The following is a 13414-nucleotide window of genomic DNA, read 5'->3' as shown; positions in this document are numbered from 1 at the left end:
GCCTAACCGATGCAATGATTGTTTCTCTCGTTAGTAATGGGCTGCTACACCGAAGTCATGATTGCTTTACCATTTCTAGGGTATTTTAATCTTAGTGATAAGAAATATATATATATTTTAAACCATGACATTATGAATATATTACTATTCATGTGACCATTAGGAAATTCCTTTTCCGTGTAATATATATATATATATATATATATATATATATATATATATATATATATATACATTTTTTTTAATTATCAGTAAATGTGTTCTCCAATAGATGAAAACTTAGAAGCATTGTCTTGATGCTCTGAATCCAAATTTTTGCCTTTGCATTGAGTGACACATGTCAGCATTTTCCCTGACTGATAATTTATCCAGGTTAATATTCATCAGTATTACGGCTTAACAAACATGTACTTTAATAATGGGCTTGGTGCTTATAAAGCACCCTGAGCATGCCACATGGCTGCCAAGGTAGGCCTTTGAACCTGTCGCTTCAGCCTGGCGCTGTTCCCATCAGGGTGAATCAGGTGTGCTTCACACTCTGCTCACTACAGCATTTAAAATAAAGAAGGATATAAGTCAAATTTTATTCCATCAAAGCCTTTCCGTGTAATTTTCTCTGGGAAAAAAAGAATCTGAAAAAAAATTATCTTTTTGAAACAAACATTTCTAGAAGAAAAAAGATCAGACCAGTGTTTATTTTGAATTATTCTTGTGCAACAATGTCCTTTGCATGTCTTAAACCAAGTCGACACGGAGGTATCTGTTTGCCTTACTGTTGTGCAGGATCTCAGCGAATCAGTGATAGTGACATCTCAGATTTTGAGGTTGATGATGGTATTGGAGTAGTGCCTCCAGGTGCGTGGTGAAGAGCATGGCTCCGCCTCCCTGTCTCTGCTTGTTTCCGCTGCTCACTTCCAGGCTCCTTCAGGACACTGAACTGGAGGAAGTCCTTAGCGCAGAAACATCATTATTATGTTATTCCATGGTGACTTGTGTTTCAAATTGTTAATGTTTAAAATGGACTAGCATCTCTGAATTCACCTCCCCATTTACTTGATACAGTCAGGCTCTCTCTCTTGGAAGTGTGCCTAAGTAGGTTAAACCCAAAATCACTATTTCACAAAGCTCTGAGCATGAGTGGAAATGTGGACATCATTTTGAAAGGATACTGTTAATTTTATTACATCCGATTCCATTCTCCTGTGTTTTATACTGTATTTCTATGATTTTCCTTCCCCCCGTTTCTCAAAATACCATAGCCTTCCATGGAATATACTGAGAAAGGTGCATGGCAGGGTTTAAAATTGCATGTGGCATGGCTGTAGCTCCTCCTGCTTCTGTGGTGTGCTCACTAGTTACACCTAGTTTGTGCATATGTTTTGGAGTAAGACAACGCTCTCCAAAAGAGTCAATATTCCTTTGATCTGTGTGTGTTCTTGTCTTTGTATAAGTTGGTAATTTTTTGTGACACTGAAAGTTTAGATTTACATCTTCCCATGTGAGTTGTCAGAAAAGAACATAAAATCAGGAAACACATCCTTTCCGTCGGCCCTGTCTGATTCCCTTTGCTTAACTAGTGAAGGGGAGATAAATGTTCAAGTGAGAATGAAAGGAGACATTCTGGAATATGTGAATGCGGCTAATTAAAGGCACTTCATTAGAACAATATAGACATGTGGTCCTTCGTCTACGCAATGTCTGCACAGGGGATGCACATTTCTTAAGGACCAGGCTTTAGGAAAATTCACAGGATCAGCACTAGTGAGAGATTTGACTGTTTTTTTTTTTTTTTTGAAAAGATGAACTTTATTCAAAATAAGATTAAAATACAGAGAATTTTCTCAAATCATGTATTTCTTATCTGTCATCCAGAGAAAGTGCCTATGTATAAAGAGTAGCAAATATTATTAAATCAAACAGTGCTATGAGCTGGGTTTGATGATAAGAGAGGTATCTGCACAGTAACGGATAACATTATCTATTTGCTGTTTTTATTCTTAAAGGACCATAGTAATTACATACGTTCTTAACAGAATTTTTCATAGAATATGAAATTGCAAAATTTAGAGAAATCGAATTGCTAAAAAATGCTTATAGATTTATTTTTTTTGCCACATCGAACTGATGGGAATGAGATCATTGCTGCCAAAAAAGTAATCAAAGAATTAACAGTATTGATCAGCCTTAATGTTATTACCAATGTATGTAAGTAGCGTTTGATATTGTGGGTGTTTATCAGGTTGTATTTAACTTCTTCATTTTTTTTCTATGAAAGAGGTTTATTAGGTGGATATGAAGAGAGGGAGGGAAGGGAGAGTAGGACATGATGGGGAGAAAGAGAGAGGGGTGGGGCACCCCGATAGAGAAAGGACCAAGAGAGCAAGAGAAGAGAGGACCAAGAGAGCAACTTTTTCATTTTTAAAGTGAGACATTAGCAGATGAATGAATAACCAACTAAAAACTTACTTAACTGGTGAGCTTCTCTTTCTTTTTCTGAGAAGCCAGCATGGGTTATGGATCCACTAGTGAGGAGGGTATTGCCTAGGTATCACTTTTAAAACCCCGAATTGTAAACATTTATTTGATCCTCAACATAGTAGTTGTTCTAATTTTTGATAAACATATGATTTTAAAAAGAGAAAAACGCTTACATTGTTGCTTCAAGTAGCATTTCATTGTATGTAGCACTGTAAATTAAATAACCAAAGCTTAAAAGATAATAATTTATATAACTGATGAGTAATAAGTTATGTTACAGATCTAAATTTATTAACTAATGAACAGACTCACGCAATTCCTTTCAAATTCCAGACATCTACTTTCTTGGTCTGATACACAGATATAGGGACCATTTAAAGATACACAGGACAAATATAATTCAGCAAAGATACGTATATTATGCATTAATACACATAATGGTTTTAAGTATAGGAGAGACAAGGCTCTGATAAAATGCGAATAAGGGGATATGGAGCAAGGGATTACGTTAATGAATGCAAATTCATCCTTATCCTGATACAGAACCTGTATCTTCTAGCATGCTGTACGAAGACTGAACGAAGTTGCTGGTTGTAGATGGCCCGAGGAAGCTTCGTTCACAGCATTCTGCAAGAGATGAGGCTCCTGCTTCCTCATCCCTCCTATTTCATAATTATAACAAGCAGAGACTTTACAGCAATTATTCCCGTGGTTAGCTAAAAGAGTTAGTGTCAGCCAAGAAGAATGAAACCCATATACAAAATGCTATTATTAAAAGGGTGACACCTTCTACTTTTGGAGCATATCAGTAAATTCAGGAAATGAGGACAAAGATCTCCAATTTATAACTGAAAAAAAAATGAAAAAAATTAGGACACCAGTTAAAGAATTGCCCCTTTGAACTCATGACTTAAAACAGACTGCATGCTGTTGATAATGATTAAAATCTGGAAAATCAAATAATCAAAAAATACAGGCAAAGTAGCATAAAATTAAACTGTATCTTATATTTATATAATGAATACAGCTATAATATAATTAAATTACAAATAATTAATGGTAGAGGTAATTATTAATGTAAGTGGATACACAGTATATGACTTTTTAAACTTTGTTACAGGAACACAGTACATAATAATGACTTTCATTCACTAAAATTGTGTATATTACCTTCAGTATACTCTCTGTGTAAGTCACAACTCATTTCTGACTCCTAAGAGAAACTTACTCAGTATCTATGAAGCTTTAAGATTATACTTGTTTCTTTTCTATTGAAAGCCCTTTCTGACGAAACCACAAATGTTTAAGATACATAACACCACTCAGTAAAAACTATGTGTTCTTTTTAAACACGTCACTATTTGTTTTCATAAAGACCCAATTTATATGCCGTGGCCATCACTGAAATGTTGAGATCTTCACAATCTTGATTCAGGACCATAAATGAAAATATACATTTGTAAGTTAACCATTAAGGTTATAATATTGTCACTATAGGTTCATTTCAGGTTGGTCAAAGTGGTCTGAATATTGACAAATTGCTTTTCCTTAAAGATCTCCTTTATGCCTTAAATTTACTGACAGATACTACATCAGCCTAAGCTGTTGGCTAATTATTCACTTGCTTTTACTATTGATGTATGTTGACATATTTTTAAAGTCTCTAAGAGCTGCCAAATAAAAGCAAAACAAAACATGATTCATTTTTCTGGTTGGCTACTGTCTCCATGATTTTATGTAGTTGTAAATGGTAGCACCATTTCCTTTAACCACACATTGTTTTCTATTTTCCTTGCACTAATGAAAATTAATGACTGCTATAAAAACATAAAAACACCACTTTTAAACTTTGAGCTGTTGTTATGGATTTTAAATTACTTTTTCTCTAAATCAAATCAGAAATGACACAAGCACATTTTTATTTCAAGACCATTACAGTTGGGTTTTGTGCAGTTATTTTAAACATATTAATTTAATGATGTTTCACAACCATAAATTGAGGGATAGCTTTAGAATTCTGGAGAGATTTAATGATTTCACATTGTTACTTTTTTTTCTGCTTCATTATCATCATGATCTCCACTCATACACTTTGTATCTTTTGAAATTTGTGTTTATTTCTTGCAAAAGTCACCACCAATGTTTGTACTAGTAGAAAATAACCGCTCTTCTTTGGTCTTTAAAAAGAATATGGGATGCTTGAATTTTCCATTAAAATGGCTAGAACACTTTTGTAATGACTACCTTTGTAATACAACTGAGTGGTTTATTCTTTGGAAGAACAGTTCAGGGTTTGGAGTGATGACTAAGTCGATAATGTTTGCAGCACAAGCCTATGGGGGCATGTGCTTTTGAACCTAATGCTGTGAAAGTGAAAACAAAAGGATCCCTGGAGCTCATTGGCCAGGTAGCCAAACAGAATAGGTGGTCTCCAGAATGAGTGAGAGACCTTTTCTCAGAAAGGTGAAACACAGTAGAGAAAGATACTTCAGTATGACCCCTGACCTCTACATGCATATACATAGTCATGTATGAGAGGCTGCCTAAACGTACACACACATACACACACACACACAAAAAAAAAGAAGGAACGATTCAACTTAATTAAATTTAAAGAAACAGCAGATTTCAAATCATTGACTTGTATATTAACTATAGTTCTCTTGCTGCTTGATCTATGTTGCTAAAAAGTCACTAACTCATTCATTCTTTAAATTAAAGTCGTCCCCCAGCTCATCCTAATGTCTGAGGCATAGACTGTCATGTTATTGTCTAGTATCTCCATGGTAGCTTTGAGCCTAACTGTAACGTGTTTTTCTGCATGTTTTACCTTCCACTTCCTGTTTGTATATGTAAAGCTTTGGGAGGTAAGACTATACTGATTGCATGGCACTTAACATTAGAAGGTTGATGGCTGCTTCAATATAATTTCATCATGTCTGTGTTGTTTCATTTTCTCATAAAAAGCACTAACAGCTTTTATTTGTATACTCTCGTCAGTGGGTTATAGATGTAGTGCTAGAGAAGGTAGAGCCGCAACATTAACAGTGCCGGAGCAGCAAAGAACCACCCATCACCGCTCGCGCTCAGTGTCTCCTCATCGCGGCGATGATCAGGGGAGGCCGCGTTCACGTTTACCAAATGTGCCATTACAGAGGTAGGTCTGGAGCAGGCTTCACGCTCTCCCCAGCGTTTTCTCATGTTACAGTGTGTTTTTACTGCGGATCAGTAACTGCAATGGAATGGTGATTTAGCCAGTCAAGTTAGAGGAGTTTCGTCATTTGTTAACAGAGTCCTTGTCTCACAGGGGTTCAAAAAGCTCAGCGCTAGCTGGGTGGGGGGCGGGGGTGGCAAAACAAAACTACAGTTTCCTGAAAGGAGAATATATATTTAAGGAGATTTAGTATTATCTCTTGGAGCCAGTTTAAATGCTGAATGGACATATTTCCCCTGCTTTCTGTTTTTCTCTCTTTCTCTTTCTCTCTCTCCCCTTCTCTCTCTCATTCTCTCTCTGTGTGTCTATGTATATGTGTATGAGTGTATGTTCTATTTCTAACTCTGTAGATAATTTTGGAGCTGAAATTATGTGGATGAAAGTCATAATTCTTTTTATCTAGATACAAAACAAAGTTGTGAAAGGCAGCATAGGTGAGAGAGAGAGAGAGAGAGAGAGAGAATATGTTCTCTTAGTACAGTGGTTTGGGTGTGATGTCAACACCTTTAACCCAGGCCATGTGTTAGCCAGTTTCATCCTGTTCCTTTCCTCTTGGTGTGTTGATTGTTTGGGGAAAACCATATACTTTGTCACATGAAATTTTGTGGAACATTTTAGGAGCTTAGATGAAATTCATCCAACACGAAGGTCACGTTCTCCAACCCGACACCACGATGCCTCCCGAAGCCCAGTCGATCACAGATCCAGACATGTGGAAAGTCAGTATTCATCAGAGCAAGACAGGTACTTTACTAAAGCAGAATCTCACCCCCACACTCTTTCTTCTTTCTGTGTTAATACACGCAAATATTGCAGTATGATATGCGAATGAGTTAAATTACAGCATCATTCAAAGCAACTCCTCTCCAGCGGTCTTGATTTTCTTACACCTAGACAACTCTGGAAGCTATTCAGTAAGGTCATAGTAATATTGGTATTTTTCAGTCTTTGCTTCCTTAGTCATGAAGTTTTATAGACATAGATTCTGAACTAAATTGTGGAAGAAAGGCTACATGAGCAATTTTTAAATATTTTTCTCCATGGGTCACATGTTTGGAATGCTTTTTTTTTATAATTATAAAGATTTCATTGTTTATCTAATTAAAATGTTTTTGGTGATGGTCATCTGAAAGGCTGTTTCTACTGCAGACTCTGTGAGAACTTCAGTAATGTTGTGGTTATAGACCACTTTTTTTTTAATCAAGTGTCTTCTCATGGATGTCTGTAAGATAGAAAATATGGAGATAAAGCGTTATGCGGACGTATAAATTATTAGTTCTGCATCGGTTGATGAATGGGTATTTTGTGGAAGCTGTTAACAGGAATCTATATAATAAACACATTTTTCTTCATGTCCACAGACATTCTTGTCAAAGAAACCACAGGGGTGTACTGGCTAGGCCTAAGCAAAATGCAGGAACTGTGTTAAAGTTGAATGAAAACCACCTTTTTGGATGTTCTCTTCCGGCCTTTTTGAGAGGGGTAAAGTTCTGGGGTAGAGAAGGGACAGTGGTGTTGGATGACAGATGTGATGGACTCAGGGACACACAGCCCAAGCTGAGCATCTTAATTTACTACAGGAAGTGCTGCCTTTCCTGTCAAGTGTGAATCACAATTGGGGGACGGAATTGGTCTAAGAAGTAGTATTTCATAGAGCTCAGGTGAATGAATGTGTGAGCCCTGAGCAGCCAACATTTATCTGAATCACTGAACAGTGGGGAGGTGGCAGCAAGCACAGGGCAGCATGGCCAAGGCAATCAATATAATTAAAATAATTTGTCTATAGAAAAAAAGTGCTTATTTAGAATAAAACTCCCAGTTAAGAAAAACATAATATGATATTAAATTCTCAGTGGCTGCTAATTACGAGGAAATGGTCATGTTATTAAATTGCTAAAAAAGGAAATAAAACCTTTAGTTACTGTTTTAGTATCTGAAAGGTCAAACTTCTGTATTTTAATTACTGAAATGACTGTATTTGGGAAGTGTTCCTCTCCCTTTTGGTGGGAAAAGTTGTTTCTCTTTCTTCTCTGTGAAATCGTTTTGAATCCCTAAGCAGTAAGTCAGCAACAGCTAGGACTTCGACCGCAATGTTCGTACTCTATTGTTTGAATTCCTTAATGCTGTCACGTTTATTTATTTATTTATTCATTTATTTATCTATCTATCTATCTATCTATCTATCTATCTATCTATCTATTTATTCTGTTTAACCTCTCAAACAAATCTGCTAGTGCAGAGACAATCTGGTTTCTTCCCTTCTCATGTTTTCATTGGCATACCATTGGCACAACCCATGTCATCTAACGCCTCATGATTTATCCGTTTCCCTCACCACCCATCCTGTCTGTGCAGTGAGCTTCTCATGCTGCCCAGAGCAAAACGAGGACGAAGTGCAGAGTGCCTCCACACGACCAGGTAAATACAGGGATTTGGTTATGCTAACTGTGTGTGATGACTCGCTTTCCATTCTGCTACTCTTCCGTCTCCCCCTTGGTAGTAGTCTTACTACACGTAGCAACCCCCCCCCAACATTAAAAATCACATTATTTCATATGGAGGTTAAGGCAGAGTTACTGCAATTAAATTAAGTCCAATTAAATTGCAGTTAGCTGAAAACTAAAACGTCTCTGATTCAAAACAAGCCGTTTGACATCGGCGTATTCAAGAATCCAGAGACTGGTGAGCCTCTTCGGAAATGCTCTCCCGTCCCTAAAGCCGAGGAGCTAGTTTGTACAGATCAGATTGCAAACGCACATTGTGGGCTCACCGTCTCCGCTGAAGTACCTGTCTAGTCATGAAGGTTCTGATCTTCTGTGCAGGGCAGGTTTACCATTCTCATGGTTGTGGTTTTGTTGCTTTAGCCTTTTAAATGTTTCCTTTTGGACCTGCTGTCGTTTATGTTCTGTTATTCTGTCTGTTTTCGTTAAAATGTTTTCAGTTCGTTTTTAATGGCTTAGCTTCAGGTTCTTTAACAACCCTCTCCGCACCCTCCCACACACACCTGCTCAGAAATGCTAGGAAACAAATTTTCCCATCAGTGAAGGACCCCTGAGGTTGGGAGAATGAGGACCTGATACTCCTTTCCTTAAAGCATGATGCTGTCTGTCTGGCCTGTATCTTGAATTTCAAATCTGATAAAAGTCACCCTCTTTAGGGGTTACTAGTAGATTGTAGTTTGAAGTCAGCACAATGTCAAGAAGTAGTAAATGAGTGAAGGAAAAACAAACTCCCCCCGTGTATAAAGTGATAATTTGGAAAGGCTAAAGGAAAGAACTGCAAACGCCACACCTGAAATACAGACAAGTGCAGGATTCTCTGTGTTCCTGTAGGAGAAGTGGTTCTAATCAAATACGTGCTCATGGCAAGAATTATTTAAAATTTACACACCTAAAATTATCCGGTGACTAGTGACTCCAGTTCATCTTGTAAGGCCACATGAAAATTGAGGAAATGTTAATTCTACATATCAACTGATGAAAAAAATAGAAATTATAAATATCTTTAACTTAACTTAAATCATGTATTATGCTAAAACTATCCAGGCTTGTCAGCTGCTTGCTCTAGAAAATGTTTCTAAATAACCATAAATAGTTTGCAAGCTCTTTGAGTTTTCTTCTCTTTTTGCCTATGTGACTGCAACTATTAGGAAAGGAAAAATGCATACATCCTTTTCTATTATGTGTGTATCTAATAAATGCCTGGGATGCGTACCAATAGTCTAAATAAAAGATGCATATTTTTATTTCTTTATTTTGTATATTTCAAAGGTGAAGTATCAAGGCTTGCATCATTTAATATAATTTCATCCTTAAAACAAATATTTAACTAATAATTCCAAACTCCATGTATCTTATTGTTTAATAGACTCAACATTTGATTTTGTAGTTCTTGCTACGAGTAGTAGTTTTCATATGTACAGCGGGTGAAACTGACAGATGCTAATCCGAGGCGGATCAAGCCCATTGAGTGACCCATTCACAGGCATTGGGGTGCCAGCATTCACAGCCAAAAGTACAGATGCACAGCGAGGGTTAAATTCCCAACAAATCATTTATCATAAGTTACGTCCTTCTACTTAACTCACATATTATTGCTAGTGCTATAGTATGCAAGAAATGCTGTGCCTGCCTTCTAAGAATGTTATGAATGACATCCATTTAAGACTCACAGCAGCCTGTGAAATGGATGCTATTTCTTCCATTTTGCTGATAGAAAAATGGGATCAGAGTCTTGACCTGAATTTCCCAGATTTCAATCATTTTCTTGCCATGCCAAGATGTTTGTATAGTAAATTTTATGCTGTTTTCCATTTTGTTTTTTATTTCCTATAGCTCCTTATTGGAACCCCCCTGAAAAAAAAAAAGTTTTTTTTGAAGCAATTTCTTCGGAAATTTTTAAGGGAACCTGTTATTAAAGATAAGTTGCCCATAGCTAGGAGATAAAGAGAGAATAGAACTTTAATCAGGCTGAATACTCTCTGTCAGTACTGTTTTCCTTAGTCTATGACTAAAAAAAGCACCCTAAGATATTGTTAAATTAAGGCTTCAAAGGATTTTTCTCTCATGTGCGCCTTACTGTAAGCACGATTATGCCAGGCAATTGTTAAATATTTAGTGGCTCTGGTACATGCATCTTCATTTCTCCTGTTTTAATATCAACTAAAATGGATGATGCATTTTTGTAATTAGAACATTATTCAATTATTAAGAAAAACTATTAATTAACTGGATTTATCATGTCCTTTATAGAACAATCCAGCTACATGATATCTTTTGTACATACAGCAAATTTGGGTCTTGTTTCTTCCTTTTGATTCTAATCAGGTCCCTTCATCAGTGTTTTCTTTAGTCTTACTTTAACTCCCAAATTACATGAATTAGTGGATTTTCAGTTTTAACACTGAGTTTGTTCTGTTCCCCACAGGAAATATAATATTTAACTAGGGATTAGTATTGCTCTAACATTTGTTTGCACTTCATAAAACTTATCAGATGCTTCCCCACATTAGATGATCAAATTATAATTTTGAATAGTGTGAAATAACTTACTACATCATATTTTATTAACTCTGAGCGTGCCTTGAAATAATTCCAGTGACTCCTCTGAGAAAACTAGCAATAATCTTTTTACCGAGTCTTTTTTTTTTTAACCCATCTATAGGCCTCCCGGTTTCTTAATGTTTTAGTGAAATTTATTTCATGTATATTTTTCTGTTTTCCCGCCTTGTGTTGCCATGTTCCAGAGATCTTGTTAGGCACTCTAAAACATTACCACCCAAGATGCCTTTATTGCAAAACGACTATCGGTGGATCAACAGGTAAGAGCCACGGCGATGAGCTCGGCTTAAACTAATCCCCAACCCCAGCCAAGCAAATAGAAAAAAAAATTAAATCCTTACATATCATTTACCTTACACTTTGAATTGACTGTCCAGTTAACCGTGTTTCATTAAAGCTATCTAAAACCAAATTAATTATGAACACATATTCTGGAATAACTGTCCAAACAAAATACTGTTCAGAAGTCTCAGAACTCTGCTTGTTTCTCGTTTACTTGTTTTACTTGTTGAATGTAATTATGGCGATTGATTTCGTTTTGTTTTTATTTGTGTGACCTTAACTTGTGAAGCACAATCCTGCCTGCACATTCTAAGACCAGATCAGTGACTAGACAGGACATTCCCGATCAGCATGATTGTTGTAACTCAAGAGTGCTGAGATTTACTGATGAGCTCTCTGATAGGTAAGAGCGTCAGGAAGTGGTGGCTTGCACTCCCCTTGTCTAGTGCCGTGAAGCAAAAGAGTGGAGCTGACTATTGTTTCTCCTATGATGTCCTTCATTTTGTTTTGGTGTGGCATCTGTCCTTGGTAATGAAGTTTTAGGCATTTTGTTTTAAATGCTTCTTGTATCCAGTTTTTTTTTTTTTTGCTTTGTTTTCATAAGTAGGTGTGATATAGTGTCATATTTCAGTCCAAGACTCTTTTTTTTTAAAAAAAAGAAAAATTATGCAACATGATTTAAGCATAATATTTGTTTAGTTTCTAAACAAAAGTTTACACTGTCATCTTGTGGCTCTCTCACACCCTTATGACCTGAATCACAGTGATTCGACCTCCTGTGTAAAAGGAACATTATTTTATGCTTTCCCCTCTAACGTGGTCTTCCTTTCTTTCCTTTGTCTTTCTCTTCTCCGCCTGGATGTAATGCACTGGCACTAGCGACCTGCAGCCCTCCCTTGACAGGGCTAAGAGTGCTAGCACAAACTGCTTGAGACCAGACACTAGTTTGCATTCACCAGAACGAGAAAGGTATAAAATAAAGACTTTCTGAATTTCTTATCATTTGTATGGTGACTTTTAATTTTTCAATCACTCTGTTTCTCGTTTCATGCGAGTCTCACAGATTTATCCACTTATGCCCACTTTCCTGCTGTCCACATTGCCTTCTCATAGTGCCCATGCGTGTAGGGATATGTGTATGTGGCTATGTGTGAAACACACATACGCATATTTCTATGAATGTTGTTGCGAATGGTCTGGCGTAACTTGTAAATGCTTCTGGCTGCCGCTTCTTTTTTTTTGTTGCTGTTCGGTCATCTCGTTTCTCTGCCTCAAGGAGCCTTCGGTATGCTGATAAGATCACGGCTTACTGAGTTATTTATTGCCTCCCTACTCATTGTACTGATTAAATAATAGTCATAGATCTCACAATAATCTTTCATAAATTCAAAATAAAAATTCTATAGACTAAACTATAGACTACTTTTTGACTTGTTAATTAACCTACTTTCTATAGAAATTATGTTAAATTATATTTTGTAAAACAAAAACATCAAAGATTTCCTGAGACTTTACAAAAGTAAATACCTGTAACATGCAGACACATAGATAATTTTTGTTAAAACTCTTATATGATTGATCAATAAGTATGAACTCCGATCTAGATATAGTCAGTAATAGCGTATCATACTTTTTTCTGTGAATAAAAGGATTGCTTCCATGCTATGGAACTTTGTATTTCTCTAAACTTAGTTGTAGCTGATAGTTAATAATTTTTGTCTTTTTTATGTTAGATGTCATTCACAGGACGTTTAGAAACTACTTCTGCAAACCATAAAGAAAAATACTTGGTGGTAGTAACATAGCCTTCTTCAGAGATTGTTACACTTCTTTGTAGTCTTTGTAGCCTGTGAGATGGTTATTTCTTGGAATTAAACAATAGTCTTCAGAAGATTATATTACAGACTTTTTTGCATTACTAATAGGTGAAAAATTTACAGGAAGAAAAATTACATTAATTTATATTGTATTTCTTACATTAGGGTTTTTTTTATCACTTTTAGTGGAAACTACTGTCGACTATTCTAAAATCATAGCTGAAATAGAATTACAATTTATTTTGTCATATATCATCTTACCATCAAAATAACTACAAAGATATCATCAATATTTTTTTTAGCTTTTATATTATCATTTCTTTTTACTTCTGATAAACTTTGAAATAAGGGTAGAATTATCAGGTTAGTGGAAGTTTCTGACTGTAACACTACCCTGAATTTTTTAATATTTAGATTAGTACTCCCTGAGAAAAATATAGGTGTAGCCATGTGTGTGCTTTTAAATTTCTTAGTAGCCATAAAAAGTCAAAGCAAATTTCAACCTAGCATTAGATATCATTATTGCACGGCATGGTGTGTATTCCTCTCGGCATGGTAAATCT

At 36.0% G+C, this 13414-nt stretch overlaps 1 protein-coding gene across 10 annotated transcripts in view; it reads left to right on the top strand.

The window, feature by feature from the left end:
• Positions 1-13414, top strand: part of Rims1 (regulating synaptic membrane exocytosis 1) — a 434736-nt gene that overhangs the window by 288620 nt on the left and 132702 nt on the right. For 9 of the 10 annotated variants that reach the window (XM_055606022.1, XM_055606016.1, XM_055605976.1 and 6 more), the window contains 5 exons: positions 784-855; positions 5479-5635; positions 6311-6436; positions 8048-8110; positions 11914-12003. In XM_055606022.1, the coding sequence (XP_055461997.1) occupies positions 784-855; positions 5479-5635; positions 6311-6436; positions 8048-8110; positions 11914-12003 (508 nt within the window). The remainder of the gene's footprint in view (positions 1-783; positions 856-5478; positions 5636-6310; positions 6437-8047; positions 8111-11913; positions 12004-13414) is intronic. The other variant, XM_055606030.1, reaches the window with a different exon arrangement.

Source organism: Psammomys obesus, unplaced genomic scaffold, assembly GCF_907164565.1.
Source record: "Psammomys obesus unplaced genomic scaffold, mPsaObe1.curated_primary_1811, whole genome shotgun sequence".
NCBI classification, from domain to species: Eukaryota; Metazoa; Chordata; class Mammalia; order Rodentia; family Muridae; genus Psammomys; species Psammomys obesus.
The sequence above is the reverse complement of the archived record's forward strand: the minus strand, read 5'-3'. Positions and strand labels throughout refer to the sequence as shown.